The following is a 22,922-nucleotide window of genomic DNA, read 5'->3' as shown; positions in this document are numbered from 1 at the left end:
TGGTGGAGAAGAGGGGAACGGACAGGTTAGTGAGATGAGGCAGAAAGGCATGACTGCGTGGTGTGAAGTGAGGTCCAGGCTACGGGTTCCATCTGGACATGTTTATTCTGTTTTGCAGCCATGGCTGAAGGCCTTCAGGTCACAGTGCCTGACAAGAAGAAGGTGGCCTTGCTCTTCCAGCCCACTGTGCTTCGCTGCCACTTCTCCACGTCCTCCCAGCAGCCTGCAGTCGTGCAGTGGAAGTTCAAGTCCTACTGCCAAGATCGCATGGGGGAATCCTTGGGCGTGTCTTCTCCCCGGGCCCAGTCTCTCAGCAAAAGAAACCTGGAATGGGACCCCTACTTGGATTGTTTAGACAGCAGGAGGACTGTTCGAGTGGTGGCTTCAAAACAGGGCTCAGCCGTCACGCTGGGAGATTTCTACAGAGGCCGGGAGATCACGATTGTTCATGGTAATAATGCCTCTGTTCTGAATGGAGGGCATGGGGGGAGGTTAGTGCTCTCTTCCAGACACAAGAGGATGTCAGCCTCTCACCCTTTCCGTCCCTCAGGACTTTCATCTTATGGGAGATGGGAACATCAAAAAAACCTAGCAAATTGCTTGAATGGAATGGTGAGTGGAGGAAGGGTGGAGGGAGCAGAATGTAGAGAAGACCCAGAGGTGAGCTTCGGAAACAGTCTTTCCCGAGACTGACCTCTAGTCTCAGGAGCTCGTCATCAGAACCGAACTGAAATGGATTCTAGTGAAAGAACATTTCCAGTCAAACACCTTACTCCTTGACATGAGCCTTCATGCCCTTTCCCAACTCAGAAAGCAGACTTCCCTCAGAAGTTCTTCTGCTGGGAGAAGGGCTATGTGCATACAAATGACAGAGCCACTGGATGCCACATGCTTCTGTCTCATTTCCACCCTTTCTCCTGCTCCCTAAAGTTTTGGACAAAAAAGGTCCTAAGAGTCTGATATGACCTATTTGATTATTTGAATTTTGAAGAACTCCCGTGAAGTCAGCTCATGTCCACCAGTCCAGAATAATTCTGGAACATGCCTGGCTCTCAGGGGCCTCTGCAGCCTCTCTGAAAGCAGCCTTCTGTTCCTGAAAGTGGCCTGGCACTAGCCCAGTTCCTGGCGGTGCTGTGATGCTCTCGCCTTAGGGATGCTAGTTCTTGTTACTGTTTTGTTGGAGTTTGTTTGTTGTTGCTTACTTGTTTGTTTTCAATAAAGCAAACATCTTGTCAACCGCCATCCAGGTAAAGAAACAGAACACCGCAGACACAGTAGAAGGCCCCTCCCGCCCGCATTGTTCAGGGTTTTGCTTTGGAGAACAGAGCTTTAGGAGTGGGTCCTTCTCTTTGTGATAACAGATGCCGATCTTCAAATTGGAAAACTCATGTGGGGAGACAGCGGACTCTATTACTGCATTGTCACTACCCCTGATGACCTGGAGGGCAAAAACGAGGACTCGGTGGAACTGCTGGTGTTGGGTAAGTGAAAACCATGAGCAACAGTTTCATCTTAGACCGCTTGCACGGTTCGCTCCTCTCCCTCCTCCTCGCTGCGTGTGTTGGCAGGTTGCATACACGCTCTTTATCTTTTGTGCACACATGGGTTTTAGTGTGTGCTCTTTATAAGCAGTAGTTGTATTTGTTATGTCTTGTTTCACTGGAGGTTATGGCCTCCTTTTTAGCATTGTCCTGAATATTTCTTCCTCTTTCTTAGGGTTTTGTTTCCCTGACTTACACTTGCATCTTTAATCCTGATTTCTCTCTGCTCTTATCCTTATCTTTTTATAGTCATGCATCACTTAACAACAGCTATATGTTTGAGAAACCCATAATTAGATGATTTTGTCATTGTGCGAACATCATAGAGTGCACTTACACAGACCTAGACGGTATAGCCTACTGCACACCTTGGCTGCAGGGTACTAATCTTATGGGACCACTGTTGTATATGTGAAATGTAATTCTGCAGTGCACGACTGTATATGCTAATTGTTAAAGAAAATGCCAGAGGCCTTTGAAGCAGGATAAAGACTACTGAGAGATAAGAATTTACTGGTGGGGCTGACCCCGTGGTGTAGCGGTTAAGTTCACACACTCTGCTTCAGTGGCATCGGGTTTGCCAATTCAGATCCCGGGTACGGACCTATGCACCGCTTATCAAGCCATGCTGTGGTGACGTCCCACATGTAAAATAGAGGAAGATGGGCACGGATGTTAGCTCAAGGCCAATCTTCCTCAGGGCTAATCTTCCTCAAAAATAAAGAATTCACTGGTGAGTCAGGATCTCGTGAGACATTGGGAACCCTTCCTCATTCAATTACCTCCACTTTGGACAATCATAGGGAAAGACGGCTGTGAACTGGAGAGTTTAATAATAAAGATGCCCAGCGAAAAGAGCTTCTGGGGAGGTGTGCTCGTGTTTAACTGGAAGGGAAACTTCTTGAAGCCCGAAGTGTCTGAGTTATTCCCAAAGCAAATATATCTAATCTTTATTAATACTAATTTCTTCATGAATGAAAACTCCTTATTTTTGGCTCCTTTTCTTCTTTTGTGGCTTGGAGGAATGTCAGTGAGAGATGACCTCCTTGTATGAAACTGAAAATTGGGCACTTATTTTGTGCTTCATAAATGTTGGTTGAAGAAAACAATTAGAATGAAACATACGTAAATTAAGAAAAGAAACTTTATTAATTGCAGGATGAAAGGTAAACACTTGAAGCCATTTTTCAAAAGAAATGACTTTTTTTGTGACTTCCAATAAACCAGGTGATAACAATTTGGGGGAATATTTAAAGGTGCTTTCTTTTAAAAGCAAATGAGTGTGAAGGTTAATTTTTCCCCTATGGGGGAGGCCCAGTGCCCAGGGAGAAAGTGGAATTTGCTATTTGGGATTTTTAGTTTTACTCTATCATGACTCTGTGACTTCAGCAGATCAACTGTTCTGCTGCTTTAATCTTACAGTTTACAAAATGGGTTAATGTAATAATTATTTATTAATATTAACCCTTTAGTCAATAGTGATTAACCCTTATTCGAGGGTGTAACTTAATTCAAATACATATTCCTTGGGTCCAATATATAAAGCATAACTGCTGTGTCTTGTAAAAGAATGAGAAATATGACAGATATTAAAAAGGAAATAAAAAAGTAAAAGGCTTATATTGACAATGTAAAAGAAGTCAGAGAAATCTGATTTGGGATCTGCTGTGACTCTGTAAATCAGAGGGAATGAAGATAAATTTCTGCCAAATCACACAATGCTAATGGCCGAGTTTGAAGGAACAAGTGGCTCATTGAGCCTGTAATTAGCTAATTGTGAACACAGTTATTTGGCCAGTGCAACAATTTGCAGAGAAGTAATTGCATGTTCAGGAAAAGGAGGCCAGGTAAAAAACACTTTAAATAATTCGGTCCCAGTTCTGCAAGCGTGGGGAAATGAATAGAGGGAATAGGCTTGTTATCTGAGGATGTGCTGAAGTGTGTGAAGGGCGCTCCTCTGGATCAAAACATGCTAAGTAACCTGGGCAAAGATGCTGTCCTCAGGACACGGAGAGGCGGGTGAAAGGACAGCTCAGATGAAAATGGTCACCAAAGGTGGGAGAAAAAATGAAGCACAGAAATCAGTGTTACTCTAAAAAAGAATCATAAAGGAAAAGGGAGGCTGTGGGTCAGCTCATCACAGTAGAAGCAGCAGATCTGTGAGATGAACAGGTACGTGCTAGACTTCTTGGGGAGGAGAAACACGTAAGCCTGCTGTGTTCCACATTCATTAGAAATGTTCAAAGCATGAAATTTGCCATGTAAACTTTTTAGGGCAACACTAGTTGTGTTGGTTATTTAAAGAGTTAGTTTGAAAGCATTTTCTGGGTGCATAAAGTACTGTATTTCCTTTCCAAATGCAAAATTCTGAGTCGTCTTTGTCTTGACCACCCTTCACAGAATTTTTCAAAATACTGTCACAGTTTTAAAAATTCTAATTATTTGGTTATGTCCTGCAGGCCTATTCGTTAGGTATTTGTCTCATGTGAGATCAGGAGAGCAACCTGATTTCTGAGGTCAACCTCAAGGAGATGAAGACCTCAGTGGGGAGATAACTGGGTCAACAGTTTGCTAATTACAACCTCCATGAGGCACTGGTTCAGTCATTGGATTTTGTATGAGGAAGATTGCAGGAACTGGGAGGATTTGGTCTAGTGAAAGGGGACTTGGGAAAGGGAGCATGGGAAGTGTCTGCAGATATCTGAAGTGAAATTGTACAGAAGAGGGGTTGGAAACTTACTCCATCTGTGTGGCTAGATAAAACTAGAACCAGGAGTGGAAGTGACAAGTGGGGAAACCCTCCCAGTATAAAGAAAGAATTGTTAACAATTGGAGACATCTCAAGATGGAATAAGTGTTCTCAGAAGTAGTTATTTCTATGTCCTAAGAGGGTAGAAAATTTCTTATGAATTACTATATCAGGCATCTATGCATAGGAAAGGGTATTTAAGTTACTTTTGAGCTTTACTTCAATTAAAAATCCTTGGAATAAAAAGTAGGTGAACATGAGTGATGTGACTACCTTGGTAAATGAGAAGATGACCTCCTAGGAATTCAGGCCTCATGACAGAGATGAAGGGGTTACAGGTTGGTTATAAGAACATACCAGGGTGATGCTCATTCACAAGGAAGCCAAAAGGAATAAATTGTGGTCTTTTGTAGTAGGTCAGAGTTAAAAGAACTAATACCGCAAGAATGAGAAGAAACTATTTATTCATTGAGGTGAAATTGGTATATAACATTATAAAACTTTCAAATGTACATTACAATTTGATATTTGTATACAGTACAATGTGATCACCATCATAAGTCTAGATACCACCTGTCACCATATATTTGACCGCCTTCACCCATTTTGCTCACCCCACAGCTCCCTTCCCCTCTGGTAACCACCAGTCTGTTCTCTGTATCTATGAGTTTGTGTGTGTTTGGTATTGTTCCTTCGTTTGTTTTGTTTTTTAGAGTCTACATATAAGTGAAATCATACAATATTTGTCTTCCTCTGTCTGTCTTATTTCACTTAGCATAATACCCTCAGAGTCCATCCATGTTGTCAAAATTGGCAAGAATTTTTAGAACTGAGTAATATTCCATTGTGTTTGTATACCACACCTTCTTTATCCATTCATCGATTGATGGACACTTAGGTTGCTTCCATATCTTGACTATTGTAAATAATGATGCTCTGAACGCAGGGGTGCATATGTCTTTTTGAAATAGTGTTTTTGTATTCTTCAGATGACGACCCAGAAGTGGAATAGCTGAGTCATGTGATAGTTCTATTTTTAATTTCTTGAGGAACCTCCATACTGTTTTTCATGGTGGCTGCACCAATTACATTCCCACCAACAGTGTACGAGGATTCCTTTTTCTCTACATCCTCTCCAACACTTATTATTTCTTGTCTTTTTGATAATAGCCATTTTGACAGGTATGAGGTGATGTCTCACTGTGCTTTTGATTTGCATTTCCCTGATAACTAGAGATGTTGGACATTTCTTAATGGGTCTATTAGCCATCTGTATGTCTTCTTTGGAAAAATATCTAGTCAGATCCTCTACCCGTTTTTCAATCGGGTTGTTTGGTTTTTTGTTGTTGAGTTGTGTGAGTTTTTTATACATTTTGAGTATTAACCCTTTATCAGATATATGATTTGCAGATAGCTTCTCACAAGGATGAGAAGAAACTACTGGTGGTGGCTTGTAGGAGTTGAAACTTTTGCTCCTCTTGGAGATGATCTCAAAATGGAGAGCAGAAAACTGGGTGGAATTTCAGATGACCAATTAAGAAGAAAGATGAGTTAAAGGGATAAATTAGAGGGAAAGTTAAGAAGAATTTAGTTTTCTCAGTATACTCACAAAGATGAAGATGAAAAGTTGATAGAGCAAGATTGTGGTGTCTTATATGTCAGACTAAGTTTGGACTTCATCCTGAAGACACTGGGGAGCCATGAAGAAACCTTAACAGAGGAATGAAACTAGACCTCTGGGTCAGAACGATGATCATCAGCAGGGCAGACAGTGCATCAGAGAGGAGTGCTGGAACAAAGGGATCAGTTTTGGGGCTGCTGCAGCAGAATGAATGAAAAGGTATGAGATTCTGAACCAGAGTAGTGAATCGAGAAGAGACAACATAGAAACCCTTCTGAGATGGAAGTGATGGATCTTGGTGACTGATGTATAAAAAGACATGAGAAACAGATGAGTTAAAGGGACACCATGATATCTAGCTAGCTGGGTAGCCAACTGTTCCATCATCTAAGAGAGAGGACACAGGTTGGAAAGCAGGTTGAGGAGGCAGAAGAATGAGTTTGGTTCTTGCCATGTTGAATATGAGAGGCCTGTGGGACACCAAGGTGGAGATATCTTGCTGACAATTAGAAATGTAGGTCTGGAGCTCAGTGGAAAAGCGAGGATTAGAGATAATAAATTTGAGAATCATTAGTGACGCTCAGAACCATGAAGGAATAGATGGGTCACCCATAAGATTATATAAAGTGAAAAGGGCCAAGGACAGAATCCTTGGGTCTTCTATTCTAGTTTCACTCTGTGGGAGTGGTAACAGGGGTGCTGCGTGTCTGCTTCTCTTGATTTCCCCTCCAGCACTGGAAGCTTCTCAGTAGCCCTGGACAGTGAGCTCTTCAGAGGCGAGGACCAATTCTCATTTGTCTTTATATCTGCAATGCCTAGCAGAGTGTCTAGAGTAAAGAAGGCTGAGTGAATGTTTTTTTAAATGATAAATGGGCAGAATCTATAACTAATACTTGCTTTGTGCCTCTTAAATGTTAGTCAATCCCAAGTATATATTTGTTAACTTGTTAAGTGTCAATAACGGTAAACGTCTACAGTCTCAAGTGAGATAATAGGGTTTAATCTCCTTAGTCATAATTATTTATCTGGATATTTAAATTATTACTAGCGATAGATTCATCAGGGACTATGGTTTGAAAGCAAGAGAAGTAGTCTTTGGCTAACTTAAGCAGGAAAGGAATTTTCTGGAAGGATTTCAGAAAGCTGGAAAGTCAGTCTTCAAAAAGCATAGTATATTAGGGTAACGCTTGTTAGCTTCTGTAAAAACCACCCCCAAATCTCAGTGACTTACCACAGTAGAAGTTCATGACTTCCTCTTGTCCTAGTCAGATGTGGGTGAGAAGGCTCCCCCAGTAGCTCCCTTCCTAGTGGTGGCGTCAGGGTCTAGCCTTCTCCATTGTTTGGCTCTGCTATTGGGGAACTTTGCTCCTAGCTTCACAGAAAGAGAAAGGGAGGAAGGTCATGTGCGACTTTTTAGGGGCCAGGTCTGGGAGTGACATGGGTCACTTCTGCTGTTATTTTGTGTGTACCCAGGAAGAAATTGAAAATGTTTTGCTGAACACAGCACAGTCCCTGCCCTGCCAGAGATGCTCCAGGGTCTTTGTAGCAAGAATTAATAGACATGTCTTTAGGGCTCATAGCAAGAAAAAAGTCAATCAGCTGTTTTTTTCTGATCTTGGATTTTCCCACTCAAGAATCAGTCTCTGGAGAGAGTCCATTGGCCCAGTTTGGACAGGCGTCCACTGCTTAGCCTTGGGAGATCTGGGGCGCTTGGTGGCTAGTGCAGCAGGTTATGGAGATGAATTTCCCCAAAGTAAATTGGGGCACTGTTACAAAAAAAGGCAAAGTGAATGTGAGATGCCCACAAAAGCAATAAATGTCCGCTAAAAGTGATGCCATTACTGCATCTACTACTAATATTAATGTACGCTGATAATAATTTGTAGTTCACAAAATTTTTCTGTAATAACCTTGCAAGATTGGCAAGCAGGCATTATTTTCCTCATTTTCCAAATGAAGAAATTAATGTTCAGGTTTTATAACTATTATCCCAGTAAAAAAAACAGTGTCAATGATCAAACCCAGGTATTTTGATTCCTAGCCTCATTTTCCACAATAACACACAACCTGTCTATATTAAGAAGCTATAGAATGCTCCCCTGCATAAGCCATGTTTAAAAAAAAGTGGTTGCCTATTGAGGCCATGGGTGATAATTTGCACTTGTCCCAGATTTGCTTTAGTATTTCACTTTCTTTCTTAGTTAAACTGCCTATAACCATTGACCTACGCCCTCACTTCAAAGGCATAGTTGTTGTTATCTAGATTGTATCCTCCCCACAGAGCATGACCCACCCCTCCTTTCCCCATGCATCTGAACCATCCTCACATCGCCATGGATGCTTCTTTCAGAGGTTTCAGAAATATCTGAAGAAATACGGATTCATAGAAAAGGGAGGACAACCACTGATTCAACATTAAATTCAAAAACTGTACTGAATACCCTTTAATCTTTTTGATGATTCAGAAGGTAAAGTCATTCTGAAGTTGGAAATGCACACAGTGTTTTGGGTGCTGTGAGATGACTGTGACAGATACCTTAGAAATATTTAGACAGACGTTTGGGATCATAGGACCATAGCAGCAGACAGTCATGGAAGGTGGGAGTGTCCAGGAACCTGCCACCCTGAGGTTAGACATCAGTCTGGGACCAGTGGCAAGGACAGGCTGTTTACAACTGGAACCGTGCCACTGTTTGGATAGGAATAAAGCTCCCTCGGGCAGTTCCAGCTGGCAGGAAAAGGACTTCGCCATTCAGGAAGGCCCAAGCAGGGAAGTTATTGTTTAAAATCTAAAAGCAGCTGCCTTGTTCTTTTTTTTTTTTTTAAAGATTTTATTTTTTTCCTTTTTCTCCCCAAAGCCCCCCAGTACATAGTTGTATATTCTTCGTTGTGAGTCCTTCTAGTTGTGGCATGTGGGACGCCGCCTCAGCATGTTTTGATGAGCAGTGCCATGTCCGCGCCCAGGATTCAAACCAAGGAAATACTGGGCCGCCTGCAGCGGAGCGCGTGAACTTAACCACTCGGCCATGGGGCCAGTCCTGCTTGCCTTATTCTTACTTGTTTCTATGCACAATATGGGGGCCTGAGCCCTTCTTTCTGATGTCCCATGTGGTAGCTTGTTTTTCAAGGGCCTTCAAGTAGAAACAGGAGGGAAAGGGCCCCGGTGGAAATATGGCTGAATGAACACTCCTCCCTCTGCACTGTGAATAGAATAAGAGGATGTGGGCCGAGTGGGCCGAGGGGTGTTTAGATTAAAGCTAAGGAAGACTTTCCTAATGGTAAATAACAAGTTTTGGAAATTATGGTTGGTTGAGGGAAATTATAGAATCTCCTTCTCTGACAAATTTTCAACATGGAACAGGTTCTCTTGTCTAGGATATTAGGACAAAGAAGATGGCTTTCATAGTCCTTTCTATGGTTTTGACTTTATTGAAAAGATCCACAGATTGCAGAATTAATTCTCCATATTGAGTGATGCCTCAAATACTGCTGTCTTATTTTGTTTTAATATTGTTTCTGTTTTAGAAAAAAATGGTTCATGTTTATTGTAAAAATTTAAAGCAAAATGAGAAGTACAACAGAAGAAAATATCTCCTAAAATCTCACCATCTGGAGCTAACTGTTGTATTCTTCAGAACTCTTGATTGCAAGGATGGACACTCAAGCTGGCTTAGGGAAATTTTGGCTTAGGTAACCCATCAGTCCAGGGGTATCTTAGCTTCCAGCATGGCTGAGGCCCAGTGTTCAGCTCATATGTTAAAGATCTCTGTCTTCTCTGTGTTAACTTCATTCTCAGGCAGCCTCTCTCCACTTGGGGCAGAGATGGCCCCCAGCAGGCCCAGGCTTCCATGGTCTTAAACACCTTCCATCTCAGGAGGATAAAGTGCCTTTCTTCATAGTTTCAGCAAAAGTCCTATTGTTGGAGGTGGGCTGTGCTTTGGGACAGGAATGTAGTATCCCACCAGCCCCAAGTGAACCACATGAATTGAAGGGAAAAGGGAAAAGGAGTAGCTTCCTAAAGGGGAATTGGGCAGTTGTTTCCAAATGAAGAAGACAAGAATGCCAGGCAGGCAGAAACTGACACTGTTCGTATTTTGTGGAATTCATCAGTTTCTGCTGCCTTATAGACCAAGTGCAATGCTGTTCTTGGAGGCCAGAAATAGGTTTGCTCCCAGCAGGTCCTTGTGAGTAGGCACTAAGTTGGGATTGATTCTTCTCTATGAAGGTAATGCCGCAGAATTACCTTTGTTATCCTGTCATCTTTCTGTTTTTCTTTCCGTCTCCTCCTGTGACTTACCCAGAAGTACAGCACATATTACCTAGACAAGGGATGGAGGAACAGGCATACTTGAATTTTTTTGAATCAGGTTGTTCACAATACTGTGCCTGGAGTTGTTATTCTGGTCTAAAATAAACCTTTCTGCCCATTAGTATTAAAAAGGCATTAAGAACATCATAAGAGGGGGCCGGCCCAGTGGCGCAGTGGTTAACTTCGCACGTTCCGATTCTCGGAGGCCCAGGGTTCACCGGTTCAGATCCGAGGTGTGGACATGGCACCGCTTGGCACGCCATGCTGTGGCAGGTGTCCCACATATAAAGTAGAGGAAGATGGGCATGGATGTTAGCTCAGGGCCAGGCTTCCTCAGCAAAAAAAGAGGAGGATTGGCAGTAGTTAACTCAGGGCTAATCTTCCTCAAAAAAAAAAAGAGAACATCATAAGAAATCAGGGAATTCTTGGGAGGGGGCATCTCAGAACTTGCATTGACTTCAGGGATTTTTGACGGGAGTCTGTTTCTAAGGCTGTGCAGAAATGCTCTAGCACTCACCCTGTCAGTGCTGCCTCAGTGTGAGTCTCGTGGCACCCCCACCCCCAAGCCATTAGTTCTGGCTGTTTAGAGAGGCTACTTGTTGCCAAGACTGCCCCTCCCCCTTCTCTTCCTCGTTGCCTGCCCCAACCCGGTGCTGCTAACCAAGGAGATTTGCCGATTAAAAGGGCTTCAGCTCCAGAGTTCCCATGGCAACAGCCTCCTTGGAGGTCTTTGTTGCCTGCTAAAACTTTGATCTCTGAGAGTGGCTGCTGCTGTTTCTCTCGAAGATTTACAAACAGAAGAAGAGGGAAAAAGAATTGGGGGAGAAGAAGAAAGTTTATTCCTGGCAGAGGGAGAGAAGGAATTAATTACAGAGCCACACTCTAGCCATAAATCTGGGGGTTACTCCTTTGGAACATCTTCTGATTTGGGCTGTGCCCACATTTTCACTTGTAGACTCGATTACACTTCAGGTATCTTGGCCCCACGTGAAAGACTTCAAATGGAGTTGATTCCTCCAGGAGGGCGGAACCGTCCTTTCTATCTTGAGTAGACACCTGTGCCTTCCGATTTCCACAAGAGCTGAGATAACCACACCAGCTCCCATGAAAGGAGGGAAAATTAATGAGGAGTGAGCTTTTCAGGCCTCAGCCTCACTGCCTTTTCTCCCAGCCCTCTCTCCTAGTCCTGGCCTGCTCTGCCCTGAGCGTATCTAGATGCCTCTGTGGGTCTTGGTTTTGAGAAGAACCAGAAAAATGTGTTGAAGGGATGGAGGAGAAGAGCCAGCAAAGTTAGCCAGGCATCAGCTAGAATCTGGTTCCTGTTAATGACTGTCAGTAACAAGCATTCTACCAGATGAGGCGTGGGGTGGCACTTGCGGTTGCTCCAAAGACCTGGGATGATGCCTTTTACGCTGCAGGAGGCCTCTTGTGGACTGTAGACCTCTCCGCTGCCATCGCAACCTTGCTCTTTGATAGGCACCTGGAATGCAGTCAGTTGTGCCTCAAGTATGGTTTATATTTAAATTGATTTAAATTTAGTCTTTTTTGCACACTATGTCCTTAGCAGAGTGAAGATACACAATAAATAAATGATACTGTCTTGTCCCTATAAAAATTACCGTCCTTTTGTAAAGATAAATATTGTGTTTCTGAAGCAATTAGAGAACAATACAAGAAAAGTTAAAAACTGTATTTGATATTAAGTATCAAGGCTATTGATTCTCAAGAGGGGGCTATTTTGCCCCCCTGGAGACATTTGGCAATGTCTGGAGACATTTTTGGTTGTCACAACTTGTGGAGTGCTCTGGTATCTAGTGGGCAGAGGCCATGGGGGCTGCTAAACATCTTGCCATGCACAGGACAGCCCCTACACCCGACAGAGAATTATCTGGCCCCAAATGGCAATAGTGCCAAGGTCAATCTGGATACTGGATACAGTCCACTGTGAAGAGCATGATATTTGGGGTCAGACATCTCTGGACTCATATGACCTTGGACAAATCAATATTAATGAGCCTCGGTTTCCTTATCTATAAAAATAGAGGAGGGGTGAGAAAAGTTACATGGAAGACCTATTGTGAAGATTAAATGGCACGTAATAGAACTCAGTAAACATGAGTTCCCTTCTCCCAACCCTTCCCATTCCCCACAGCTCATTACCAGTGTGTCATCCCTAATCTGAGGGAACCCTCTTTAGGAAACTGTGCGTCCTGGGACTCCTGTTAGAGAGCCTGTTTTTCTTGAGCCCATTCCATAGGCAGAGGCTTTAATGAGCCATCTGTGAATTGGCAATCCTATTACTAATAGATTCATGTTTTCTCAATGACATCTGTACAGTGCCTTGCCAGTTGAGACCCTAATCAGCCCTGTGGGAATCTTCCTGCTAGGAGATTCCAGAACATTCTGTCCCAGCATGCTATCTTTGGTTGCTGTTGGAAGCTCCCATTTCTCAAAGGACAGCCTTTAGTTAATTACAGGATGTTTACTACCTAACCTGAATACAAGGCTTAGGTCACACTGGCCATTCCCTGAAGTCTGGAGGGGTTTGGGGAAACGCCTGAGATTTGGATTAGGATCTGGATGGGCCTGGAAAGACTTCAGGTAGAGAGATTTTATCATTTATCGTCCAAACTACCATACTCTTGAGAGTGAAAAGAGGTGGCTTTTAATAATTTATGTCAAGACAGCGGCATAGACTGGAACTGTCCAGGCAAACTAGTATCCTGGCCACCCCATCTTTAGAGATGACCACCTGGAAGGTTCTCCTTTTGATCGAAGAGAACAGAAGATCCAGAGGAGCTGGGGGCAAATTAGTGTCGGCTCACCGTCACCTGCTGAACCCCTGCTGCTCGCTGGCGTTTCATTCATGGCGACTGAGGGATGCGCCCATCTCCGTTCGTTTACTAGAACCAAGCAAAGGGGCCCAGCAAAGACACGGTGGTTGGCTGTAATAGTCGTTCACTGAAAATTCTGCGCTAAGATTTCTCAAGGGTAAAGGGCGTCCGTTTAGGCTCTTCACTGCCTTGGGTGGTTAGGAGAACAAAGGAGGTCCTGCAGGCGCTGTTTGCCCTTCCCTAATCCCCAGCCACTCAGGCCAGTGACTGCTCTCGCTTCCCCCGCCCTCTCCCTCGCAGCCTTTGTCCCGCCTCACTATTTTTGCTTCACTTGTTGCTCATCACTGTGGGAGGAAGCTCGGCCTTCAATTAGTGCGCATTCCTGAAGCCCGCGGTTGCCGTGGTTACCGGGCGGGAGCCCGAGCTGCTGGGTCAGCCCGCCAGCTTCATTGTAGTCGGTGGACCCGGGTGGCGGCAAAAATGCGAAGCCTGTGCACGGGAGGGAGGGGACGTGGCCCGCAGAGGGGAGGCACTGGGGCCCGCGGGAGAGTGGGTGTCGCCGAGAAATCGGCTCAGCCTTGGAAAGAAAGAATGGGAACCCTTGAAAGCGGGTCAGGAGACAGTCATCTCATTTTTCTCCAAAGCCAGCTGCCGCTATTCAAGTGTGCAGGTTCGCGTTCACACGGGGGCAGTGCCTCCGACTTTGCTCTGGGAAATGCACCATGGTGGAAGCCCCTCACGCTGAGACGGGGCTGGCTGCGGAGGAAAGGGCAGGAACTGCCACAATCCAAGACCTGCCAAGCTGTGTGTCCCTCCGTGTCTGCCTCAGACCACCAGGGCTTTTTTTGGTTAAGGGAAGTACCATTCTTGGTCTCTTTGTATCTACGGTGCCCGTGCTAGTCTGATGGACCGAGCACAGTGAGCTCAGGAAATCACACTGGGCGCCAAGTAACTCAACTTCCTCCTTGCCTTAAATCCCACCCGCTCCACAGCATTTTGGAGTCAAATCGAGCTGCCCTCTGCATTTCATCTCAGGCCAGGTTGAGCATGTTATAGTCCTAGTAATACTTTGCACCTGTTCCCCCTCTGGGGCAGAGGGACCACTATAGCACTTAGCAAAGGCAGAGAACTTTGCAATCATTTTTATTGTTGTGTATTAGTTTGTAGCAGCATGATGAGTGCCTTTTAATTAGCTCATACTGTGTTATTATGTATTCAGTAATCGTTTTCTGGTCGCAACTTTAAAAGGTGCTGAAATTTTTAACCATCTCAACAACCTTCATCCAAAAATTATACTTTAATTAATGTAAGTAGAGCAATAATGTTAGAAACACACATTTCAGCATTGCTCACTGCAAATACTGGGAGACTAGAAAGCACTTGCTGCACATTTCTAAATTAAGGATAAGCAAAGCTTGAGGGTGGGCGTGAGATATTAGGAAAAAATACTGGAATAGGGGTGAGTAGACCCAGGTTCTCCTGGTTTGATTATTATTCGGCTGTGTGACTTTGGGTAAAATTCTAAACCTCTCTGAGCCTCAGGAGCCTGAAAACGTGGAGTGGGTTATGGATTAGATGAACTCTGAGGTCCCTTCTAACTATAAAATCTGATTCTAGAATTCTCTGTGAATAGAAGAAGTCAGTGCCTTAGGCCGAGCTTATAATCACTGCCCAAAAGCCTGAAGCTTTATTAACAGTACGTTGCAGATGGTCTAATACTTGTCATTTTATGGAGAGAATTCACTGTCGAATTATTCACTATAATTTAAAGTGAACTAAAATGTAAAAGACATGAAAAGAAAAAAATACATACATGAAATGCTTAAATACATAGTTCATAAATATATATAAAAGAAAGGGAGGCTATATCCACATTTGTGATGGATAATCATAAACTATATTTATTGAGTGCATGGTTGCCATGGGAATATGGAATAAGAACAGGGATGTGTGTGCCCTTGGGAAATTTCCAATCTATTTGGGATTCCAAATAGCCATAGAAACAACTTTACACTTAAGAGAGCCAGGGAAAGGCATCTGCTCTCCTCAGAGACTTAGGAGAGAAGCATTTTGAAGGGTTAGGTGCTGAGAAAACAGGGAGTGGAAATAGTATATCCCTGAAAAATGGATCTAGGGCATCTTAGGAAAGCTTGGAAGTAGGATGAAGCCCAGATGTGCATTAAACAGAAGGGAGAAGAAGGGGACGGCAAGGAGCTGGGGAAGAAAAGCATTCTAGATCGTCCTGAACAAAGGTTCCTTTGTATAGCATATTGGCAAACCCAAGGACGGCTCCAGGTTAATAAGTTCGAAGAAATGACTGAGGCAACTGTGCTGCCAGCAGTGGTGACATCATAAGAACGGAGGCAGTATTGTTTTCCCTCCTTTTCATAAATTCCAATGCATTAAATAACCTATCTGTGTCATCAAGTAATTGAGCAGCAGATCTAGGATCCGAAAACAAGTTTACCCTAAATCCAGAACTTCTGTGCCTCCCATTGCGCTGTAAAGGCCTGGACTAATAATCAGAGCTTGGATTTAAATTTTAAGAGTAGAGACAAAAACACTTTTTTGGCTAAAATTTGTGTGCATATTGTATCTCTCTGTAATGACTGCCTTAAAAATGCCGTAGCGAGGTAGTGTGTAACTCGTGGGGTGTGAGGTGGGGTGGTGCTGTAATCCCCCTAGATGGTAAGATGGCATTTGGGATATTCCAATGACTAGAGGATGCTTCTGGCATTAAGCCCTGAGTCCAGGGGTGCTAAACATTCTCCAGTACGTAGAATAGTGCTGAATGAATGAATGGTTCCTTTGTATTCTTATTAAGAGCCTATTTCCATCTGGGGTGGATAAAAAGCACTGTCATGAGCAGGGAGTCAGAAGACCGGCCAGAAGCCCAGCATACCCCCAACAATGGGGATTTGCTACTGGAAACACTTCAAGATCCTGAGGGGTGAGGTGCCTCCTCATGGTGAGCTGCTGGGGGTGCCAAGCATAGAGCAGAGTCCCTGCCCTGGAGGGGTCCCCGTCCTGCTGGTGGAGGCACATGGAAGGGAGTCGTTGCAGCTGAGAGACGTGCTCTAACGAAGGGGTGTGCGGTGGCCCTGGGGAGCGTGGAGGAGGAGCAGCACGCTTACAGGGCTCTGGGAGAACGGTTCAGTCTCCTAGACTGTGTGTGGCAAGGATTTGAACAAAGCAGGAGACAGAGAAGTGGATTAGCTGGTTATCTAAGTAAAGAAGGTAAGTAAATCCTGCCTTGAGGGGCCTGGCCCACCAAGAAAAGAGTATCAGAACCTTGTGGAAATGTCACTAAGACGAGGTCTGCTGTGAAGTGTGCAAAGGTAATCGGTGAGTGGAAGAGAAATGGGAAACCAGGCAAGGGCTGTGTCTCTGGGGAAAGGCCTCAGGCCTAGGTGGAACCTGATGTCAAAAATGCAGAGAGGCTGCTGAAAACCTTGGCTTTCCCAGGAAGACAGTCCTTTGACCTTTGTCAGTCTTGTGACACGGAAGCAGACACCTAAAACTGAGTTCTTGTACTCACAATGGTGGACAGGCTGCGTAGGCTAGACTGTCTCGTTTCTCTCTGTGTCTCCACCTGGCACAGTACACATTTCTTTGTTGATTGAATGAATGAGTGAATGGTGAATGAGTGGCCTGGAGCCATTCCAGAAGTGAGCTGGCTCTCAAGAACATGCACAGAGTTCACCTGGGGATAACTTCAAGGTGTCAGTGGCAGAAAACAGCTGCAATTGGGTAAGGTAAGATCTGTAAGTTGTTTTATTCACAGTGCATGTTTCTGCCTGATCATTCAACCCGAAGTATGTGAATGCTTTTGGCTGTGAAGTGGTGAGGGTATGGTATGAAATTGGCACTGTATGTGCATGTACAAACTATTAGCATGCTTGATTCGTTTGGTCTATTCATGTGGAAATTTCTTAAAAGTAACAGATTCTGCAAGGTTTGGGGAAAACTGTTTGAGTGCTTACATGAAAATGGTATTTTCTACTGATAGTTTGAGCTGTGGTTTGAAAAGAGTAAATGTGGCCTTCTATTTGCAGGGGCTGTTTTCCATCTTTTTCTTTCATTAAAGTGACTTGTAATTGCCACTCTTAAACTGAATCCTGGAAGAATGACAGTGATTCACAAGTGTGGGTAAAGTGCTGCTGAAATCTGGAATGTCTTTACTGCCCTTGTTTAGACTCTCTAAGATCAGACCTGTGGTGGATGTGACAAAATAGAATAGGAAAAAAAGATGGAGCATTTCTAGCTGGCAACAGCATTTTTAGGGAATTGTTAGGCAGGAAGCTGGAAGCAAAATGATTTTCAGAAATATTAGGATTCCAGCATAAATCCACTTTTTAAAATGCCTTTAGCACCAATAAAATATAAGTCGTGGTGCAAAAGCCACAGAGCTTTGTACTCTCTCTACTGTTGACATGGTACAGTGGTATTGTCTGCTACCCCAAAACTCCTGCAGTGTTCTGAATTCTGAAGACAGTCAGTTTCAGCCACCTTACTGCAAGAGTCTGTCACCACATCCTGCGTTGTGGGAGGGCTTCACCTTCTTCTGAAGCCTGAGCTACTGGCTGGTGCTTCAGGAAGAATGAGAAGCTTGATGTATGTCTTTCTGTTGGAGTGACAAGCTTTGTGAATTTCCTGTCCATATTTTTGATACCACTCTATCCTTATTTTAATTTTTTCAATTACAAACATAAAAAAAAAAAATCTGAAAAATGAAAGCCCTTTCATTGTTCTTCCATGAGGCCCATTCCAGCTCCCTAGAAATAAGAAGAGCTAACAATTTGGTGTGTAATACTGTTTCTTTCAGATTTTAATTTGCTCATAGATGCCTAGAGCTTATATTAACTAATATTCTGCAGAAGCAATGCCAGAACCATCAAGATAACCTAAACAGCCTGCGGGGAAATCCAGCTTTTGTGTTTCACCTGCTCATAACTATATCTGTATCTACCCCTCAGTGGTTGCAAGCGTGTGATCTCTGGACTCCATACAGCCCCAAAACACATTTTGTATGGCTTTCCAGTGTTTTTTAAAAATCTGTGAATCAGTTGCCAACATTAGAAAATCAGGATATTTTATGTAAAAATCTGGAGTCTGGCTAATCTTGAAAAATCAGAAGAGCTGCAACCCTGAACACACATTCCCTGTAGGGCAGCAGTTGGCTTGGGGTGAGTAGCAGCCGCCCCTATAGACCCATAACCTGCCGTTGGCCACACCCCCAGAGCCCCCTGATGTATTACGTTTGGCCAGCTGCATATATTGCATTACCTGCTGGTCCCTAAAAACAAAGAACTCAGTTTGCAACTCACATCACTGAGTATCAGCTATGAGAACTAAAAATGTTATAGATAGGGTGACCATAAAATTAATTGTCCAAACTGGGACACTTTGAAAGTAAAAAGGGATGCTATTAATAATTACACCAGGACAACAGGCATAAAGCAGGACTGTCCCAGACAAACCAAGATATATGGTCTCCCTATTTATAGACCACTTCATTCAACCACTTCATTTGACTAATGAGAAAATTGAGACCTAGAAAGACGAGGCAATTTGCCTGTAGCAGTCACCAAGTAAACTAATGGCAAAGCTGCCCTTAGTATCCTGACCCCCAGCCACTGCTTTCTCCAATGTGACATGCTCTATAGAATACACATGAGTGTCATATCCTCCTTGAGTGTATGGATTTTTTATAATTAATAATTACCACATAGTAATTTCCTGTGAGAGTATACAAATTGGTAGCTTATCATCAATAACATTTCTATTATGAATGTAATTAATGACTTGGGCTATAGCACATCTAGAGATTTTAAAACACTGATAGGATTGAAAAATAGTAAATTCAAGAAAAGCATCTCGTTTTACTAGATACCATAAGGGATATACTTAGAAGTGCTAATTGTCCAGATTAAAAAAAAAAAAAAACACCATTAAGTAAGTATCTAACAACTGGCATGTTCAAAACACTGTGTACTGACTTCTTTATCATTGGCTATTGGCTAGCAATTAATATTAATTATGTCTTTAAGAGATGTCCAAGATCCCAAATTCCCAAATCCTTGACCAGCTGTCTGTTGCCTTGTTGAATTTCCAAGAGATATTTGTACAGAGAACACTCCAGATGAGTCCAATGCATGCTCATAATCACTTGCTCAGACTTTGCTCCCAAATCCCTGTCTGATCTCCCACCCTAGGGAACTGGACCAGTCCATGTGTGAGCCCCCGAGGCTAGAGCCTATAGAGGCTAAGGCCTTAGCCTTTCGTGAAGGCTTAAGCCAAAGGTAGCCTGAGAAGTCTCCTTCAGGATGCCTTTTTCCAGTGCCCCACTTGGCTCCCACTTGTCCTTCCAAGAGACCCTGCGAGCAGCAGACCATTCTTATCATGTAAGCCACACAAGACAGAAGAAAGAAAGAAGGAAAGCCTTCTTGCCAAAACCTAAAACAGAGCTAGCCTAAGTCACCCGCTACATGCTTCCTTTCCCTTAATGCACTCTGGTCCCCATTAACTTTTCAAATGTGGGACCATTACCCATGGAGGACACATGCCCAGGACACATTTTACTACATTGGTTTTGTATAGTTTAGGTGAGCTGAGAAAACGTAAAGTGAGCAAAGATCTCTTTTACTGAGTCCCTAACACCTTGCCCTTGCTATAGCATCCTCCCCACATGTCCTGGAGGAACTCCTTCTTCTTGACCTTTGTCAGAGCTCCTTTTCTCTGGGGTGGTTTGACAGAGGAGAGGACCACTGACCAACCATGACCTTTAGACTCCAAATATAAACCACACACATGGGTAACTTTTTCTCTAATGCACCTCAACAAACTTCAACAGGAAAAGCTGTTTTCTAAACGAGCCAAGTCCATATACATGAAACAGACCCCAGAGCTGTGCTGTCCAAGAGCGACATGTGGCTACTGAGCCTTCGAAATGTTAACATTTTGGCTACATCAGTATGAGAAAAAATATTAATTTCATTTTATTTCTTTTACTCTTTTAATGTGGTTACTAGAAAAGCTACAGTTACCTGTCATTCACATTGTGTCTCTATTGGAGAGAACTGTCCTAGAGGCATAGGGCATGCACATGAATGAAGTAAGTTCAGTGGCATGCTTAGGCACCACAGTGACCTTCTGCCATCACAAGTCTGAAAGGAGAACAGTTTGCTAGTCATTTCCTAGTGCACCTTGTTTATTAGCAAGGGTTCAGTGCAAGAGCTAGCTGGGACAGGGGCAGAAGTCGTATCAGGGCCTGTACATTTACCTTGATAGGAGAACATGGTGAAAGTGTTCAGCACTTCTTTCTATAAATCAGGCTAGTTTCTAAAAGGACTAACCTCCCCCCTGACATCTTCCAGTGTCTTGTTTCCTGCACAGCTCTTTGCCTTCCAGAGCCCTCTGGGGTAACTGTTCTGACACGAGCCCTTAAGCTTCTATGCCATATCACACAGAAGGCACTTGGGTCCGTACAGTGCCAGCTGTGGTGCCATATGGAAGAGCCAGACCATATACATATGTACAGAGTGTTTCTGAAGACAGAAGGAGTGTAGAAGAGCATGTAACTCATCTAGCTTTATCTTTCCTTGCCTTTGAAAATTTTAATCATTGAAATATCTTTAGGCTATAAATAGAATCATGTAGTGAGATAATTCTGAGTTAAAACCAAATATGTACTTTTGTTTTCATATGGACATAGGACTGTGTATGGATGTATGAAAATGTAGGTTTAACGTTTGGATACAGACGGGTTTGACTTTCCAATAAAATGTGTGGAGAAGGATGTATAAATGAATGGAGATGGTGTGTGTCAGTCTGCTCTAGCAGAGTTTTTCATGTTTGGAGCTGAGATATCCTTTCCTATAAATAGTTGGAGAGGAAGTTCTGTTTCTGCTTCCACCTGGTTTAGGTGCAGAGTTCACTGAGATGGCTGCCAAAGATTGACAGAGAAGCTCATTCTCTTGACTGAGCCCAGCCTCGGTGTTGAGCCTTTCCTACCACAAACAGCATGGGTCAATGGCCCCGTGTAGGGATGGTGCCAACTGTAGCCGGGCTTCAGGCTGTTATTTTCCTTTGGAGTAACCTCTTTCCTTCTTCTTTTCCTTCCACCTCTTCTAGGCAGGACAGGGCTGCTTGCTGATCTCTTGCCCAGTTTTGCTGTGGAGATTATGCCAGGTATTCAGTCGTTTAACCCTTTATTTGCTTAATTTGCTGTCACTCCATCTGTCTTGCTTCTGCATTAGTCGCTAATTGCTCCTTTAATTTATTTGCACATTTGTCTGTATATGTCTGTGGTCTTTTCCAGGATGAACTAAACCCATTGCAAAAGCCTTTAAATTGTATTTCTGCTGTTATTAGGCCCTAAGAGAATAATGATAACTAAAAATAGGCTGAGATGGGGACCCAGTCCTTCAGCGTCAGCCGTGCAGACTCTGTGACAATCTCCAAGCCCATCTCAGTATCTCAGCTGCACCAGATAGCTATAAGTATCCTTAAGAGAGTCATTATTTATCTGCATTCCGTATTCCCTAAGTTATATGTCTACCCATTCATTAGTTTATAACCATGTTATTCTGAATTGCCTTTTATAACTTTCTCAAAACATTCTTCAAACCTTATAAAAGCTATGCACCCCTCCTCCCTCAAAAAGTACACATTTACAGACCTACATTGCTTTCTATACAATTTTGGGGGCTTCTTGGGCCCCCTAAGTCCCTGGAGTCCTTGGACCATATGTCAAGGACACCTTCCCCAAATGCACACCTCTGTCTTTTATGTAGCTTCAGTTGAACACACTAGCCTAGACCAGCCAACATCAGTTTGATGCAGCCCTACAGTCCATAATGGAAGGAGGCTCAGAGAGAAACAAGAATGAACTATCGGAGAGGACACATCCCAACGCAGGGAGTAGGAAAGGGTATGATCCAGTCTTGCTTTGGAGGGTTTCTGCCAAAGGGTTAGGAGCTCCTTAATAGTTGAGAGCAAAAGAGCAATACAAAATATCCCTGGCCATTGGTTTTAACTTGATTCCAGTTTTAGGAAACATCCAGTCTTCATAGTTGAGCTTCGCTGATTGTTGTTCCATGAATTCTCCAGGTACTTTCCTGTTAGCTGGCTAACCCAGCTATAGACACTGTTCTTACAGATGTTAATCCCAAGGACACAAATAGATTTCTGTTATCCAGAGTTCTGTCAATCTGTGCACATTTGTTCATCACACACAAAAAACAATGTTATGCTGCATTCCTACAAACTAGATGTCATATCCCCCAGTCCCAAGAAAGAGTTACTGTTTTTCATATCTGGTCCTGGATGCCTAAATTTTCCTCCCTTTTGACTACAAGAATCCTTTCATGGACAACATTCTTTGTTTCTCCAAGATAACCTGCCTGTCTTTTACCCTTGACTGCCTGACCCAAGTTGTAGCCACGAAGCCCCCAGCTCCTGTAATCTGCCCAGCTCGCATCTACCTCAGGCTACATTTTGTTATTATGTTATTGTTAAGGCCCAGACCAACGCCCTCGGTTGTCTATTGTCCTCAGTAAGAATGCTTTCCAGACCATTCCAGCCAGGCACAAGGCCTCACTTCCTCACTAAAGAGAGGCTGATCTGGTTAATTTGAAAGTATTTCAGATGGATGAGTGAGGAGGGACATTCGGGAAATTTCCCTCTGAGGAAATTCCGTTCTAAACAAAGGTCAAATAATTTCACCATTTTCACAAAATCCTTTATATAACAAAAATGGCATATTCTCAAGCTCTAACTGAATGTCTGTTTAATGGAAGGAATATTTAATAACCAAAACTCAGGGAAAACAATGTGTACTTAAAGTTCATTGTAAAGGGATCTGGGG

General features: G+C 43.3%; 1 protein-coding gene across 4 annotated transcripts in view; it reads left to right on the top strand.

Moving 5' to 3' along the window:
- The window catches only part of ILDR2 (immunoglobulin like domain containing receptor 2), a 62,256-nt gene that overhangs the window by 15,322 nt on the left and 24,012 nt on the right, over positions 1 to 22,922 (top strand). For 3 of the 4 annotated variants that reach the window (XM_023640472.2, XM_023640475.2, XM_070266634.1), the window contains exons 2-4: positions 119 to 451; positions 1,362 to 1,481; positions 21,188 to 21,244. In XM_023640472.2, coding sequence (XP_023496240.1) covers positions 119 to 451; positions 1,362 to 1,481; positions 21,188 to 21,244 — 510 coding nt within the window. The remainder of the gene's footprint in view (positions 1 to 118; positions 452 to 1,361; positions 1,482 to 21,187; positions 21,245 to 22,922) is intronic. The other variant, XM_023640474.2, reaches the window with a different exon arrangement.

This window comes from Equus caballus, chromosome 5, assembly GCF_041296265.1.
Source record: "Equus caballus isolate H_3958 breed thoroughbred chromosome 5, TB-T2T, whole genome shotgun sequence".
Lineage (NCBI taxonomy): Eukaryota > Metazoa > Chordata > Mammalia > Perissodactyla > Equidae > Equus > Equus caballus.
The sequence above is the reverse complement of the archived record's forward strand: the minus strand, read 5'-3'. Positions and strand labels throughout refer to the sequence as shown.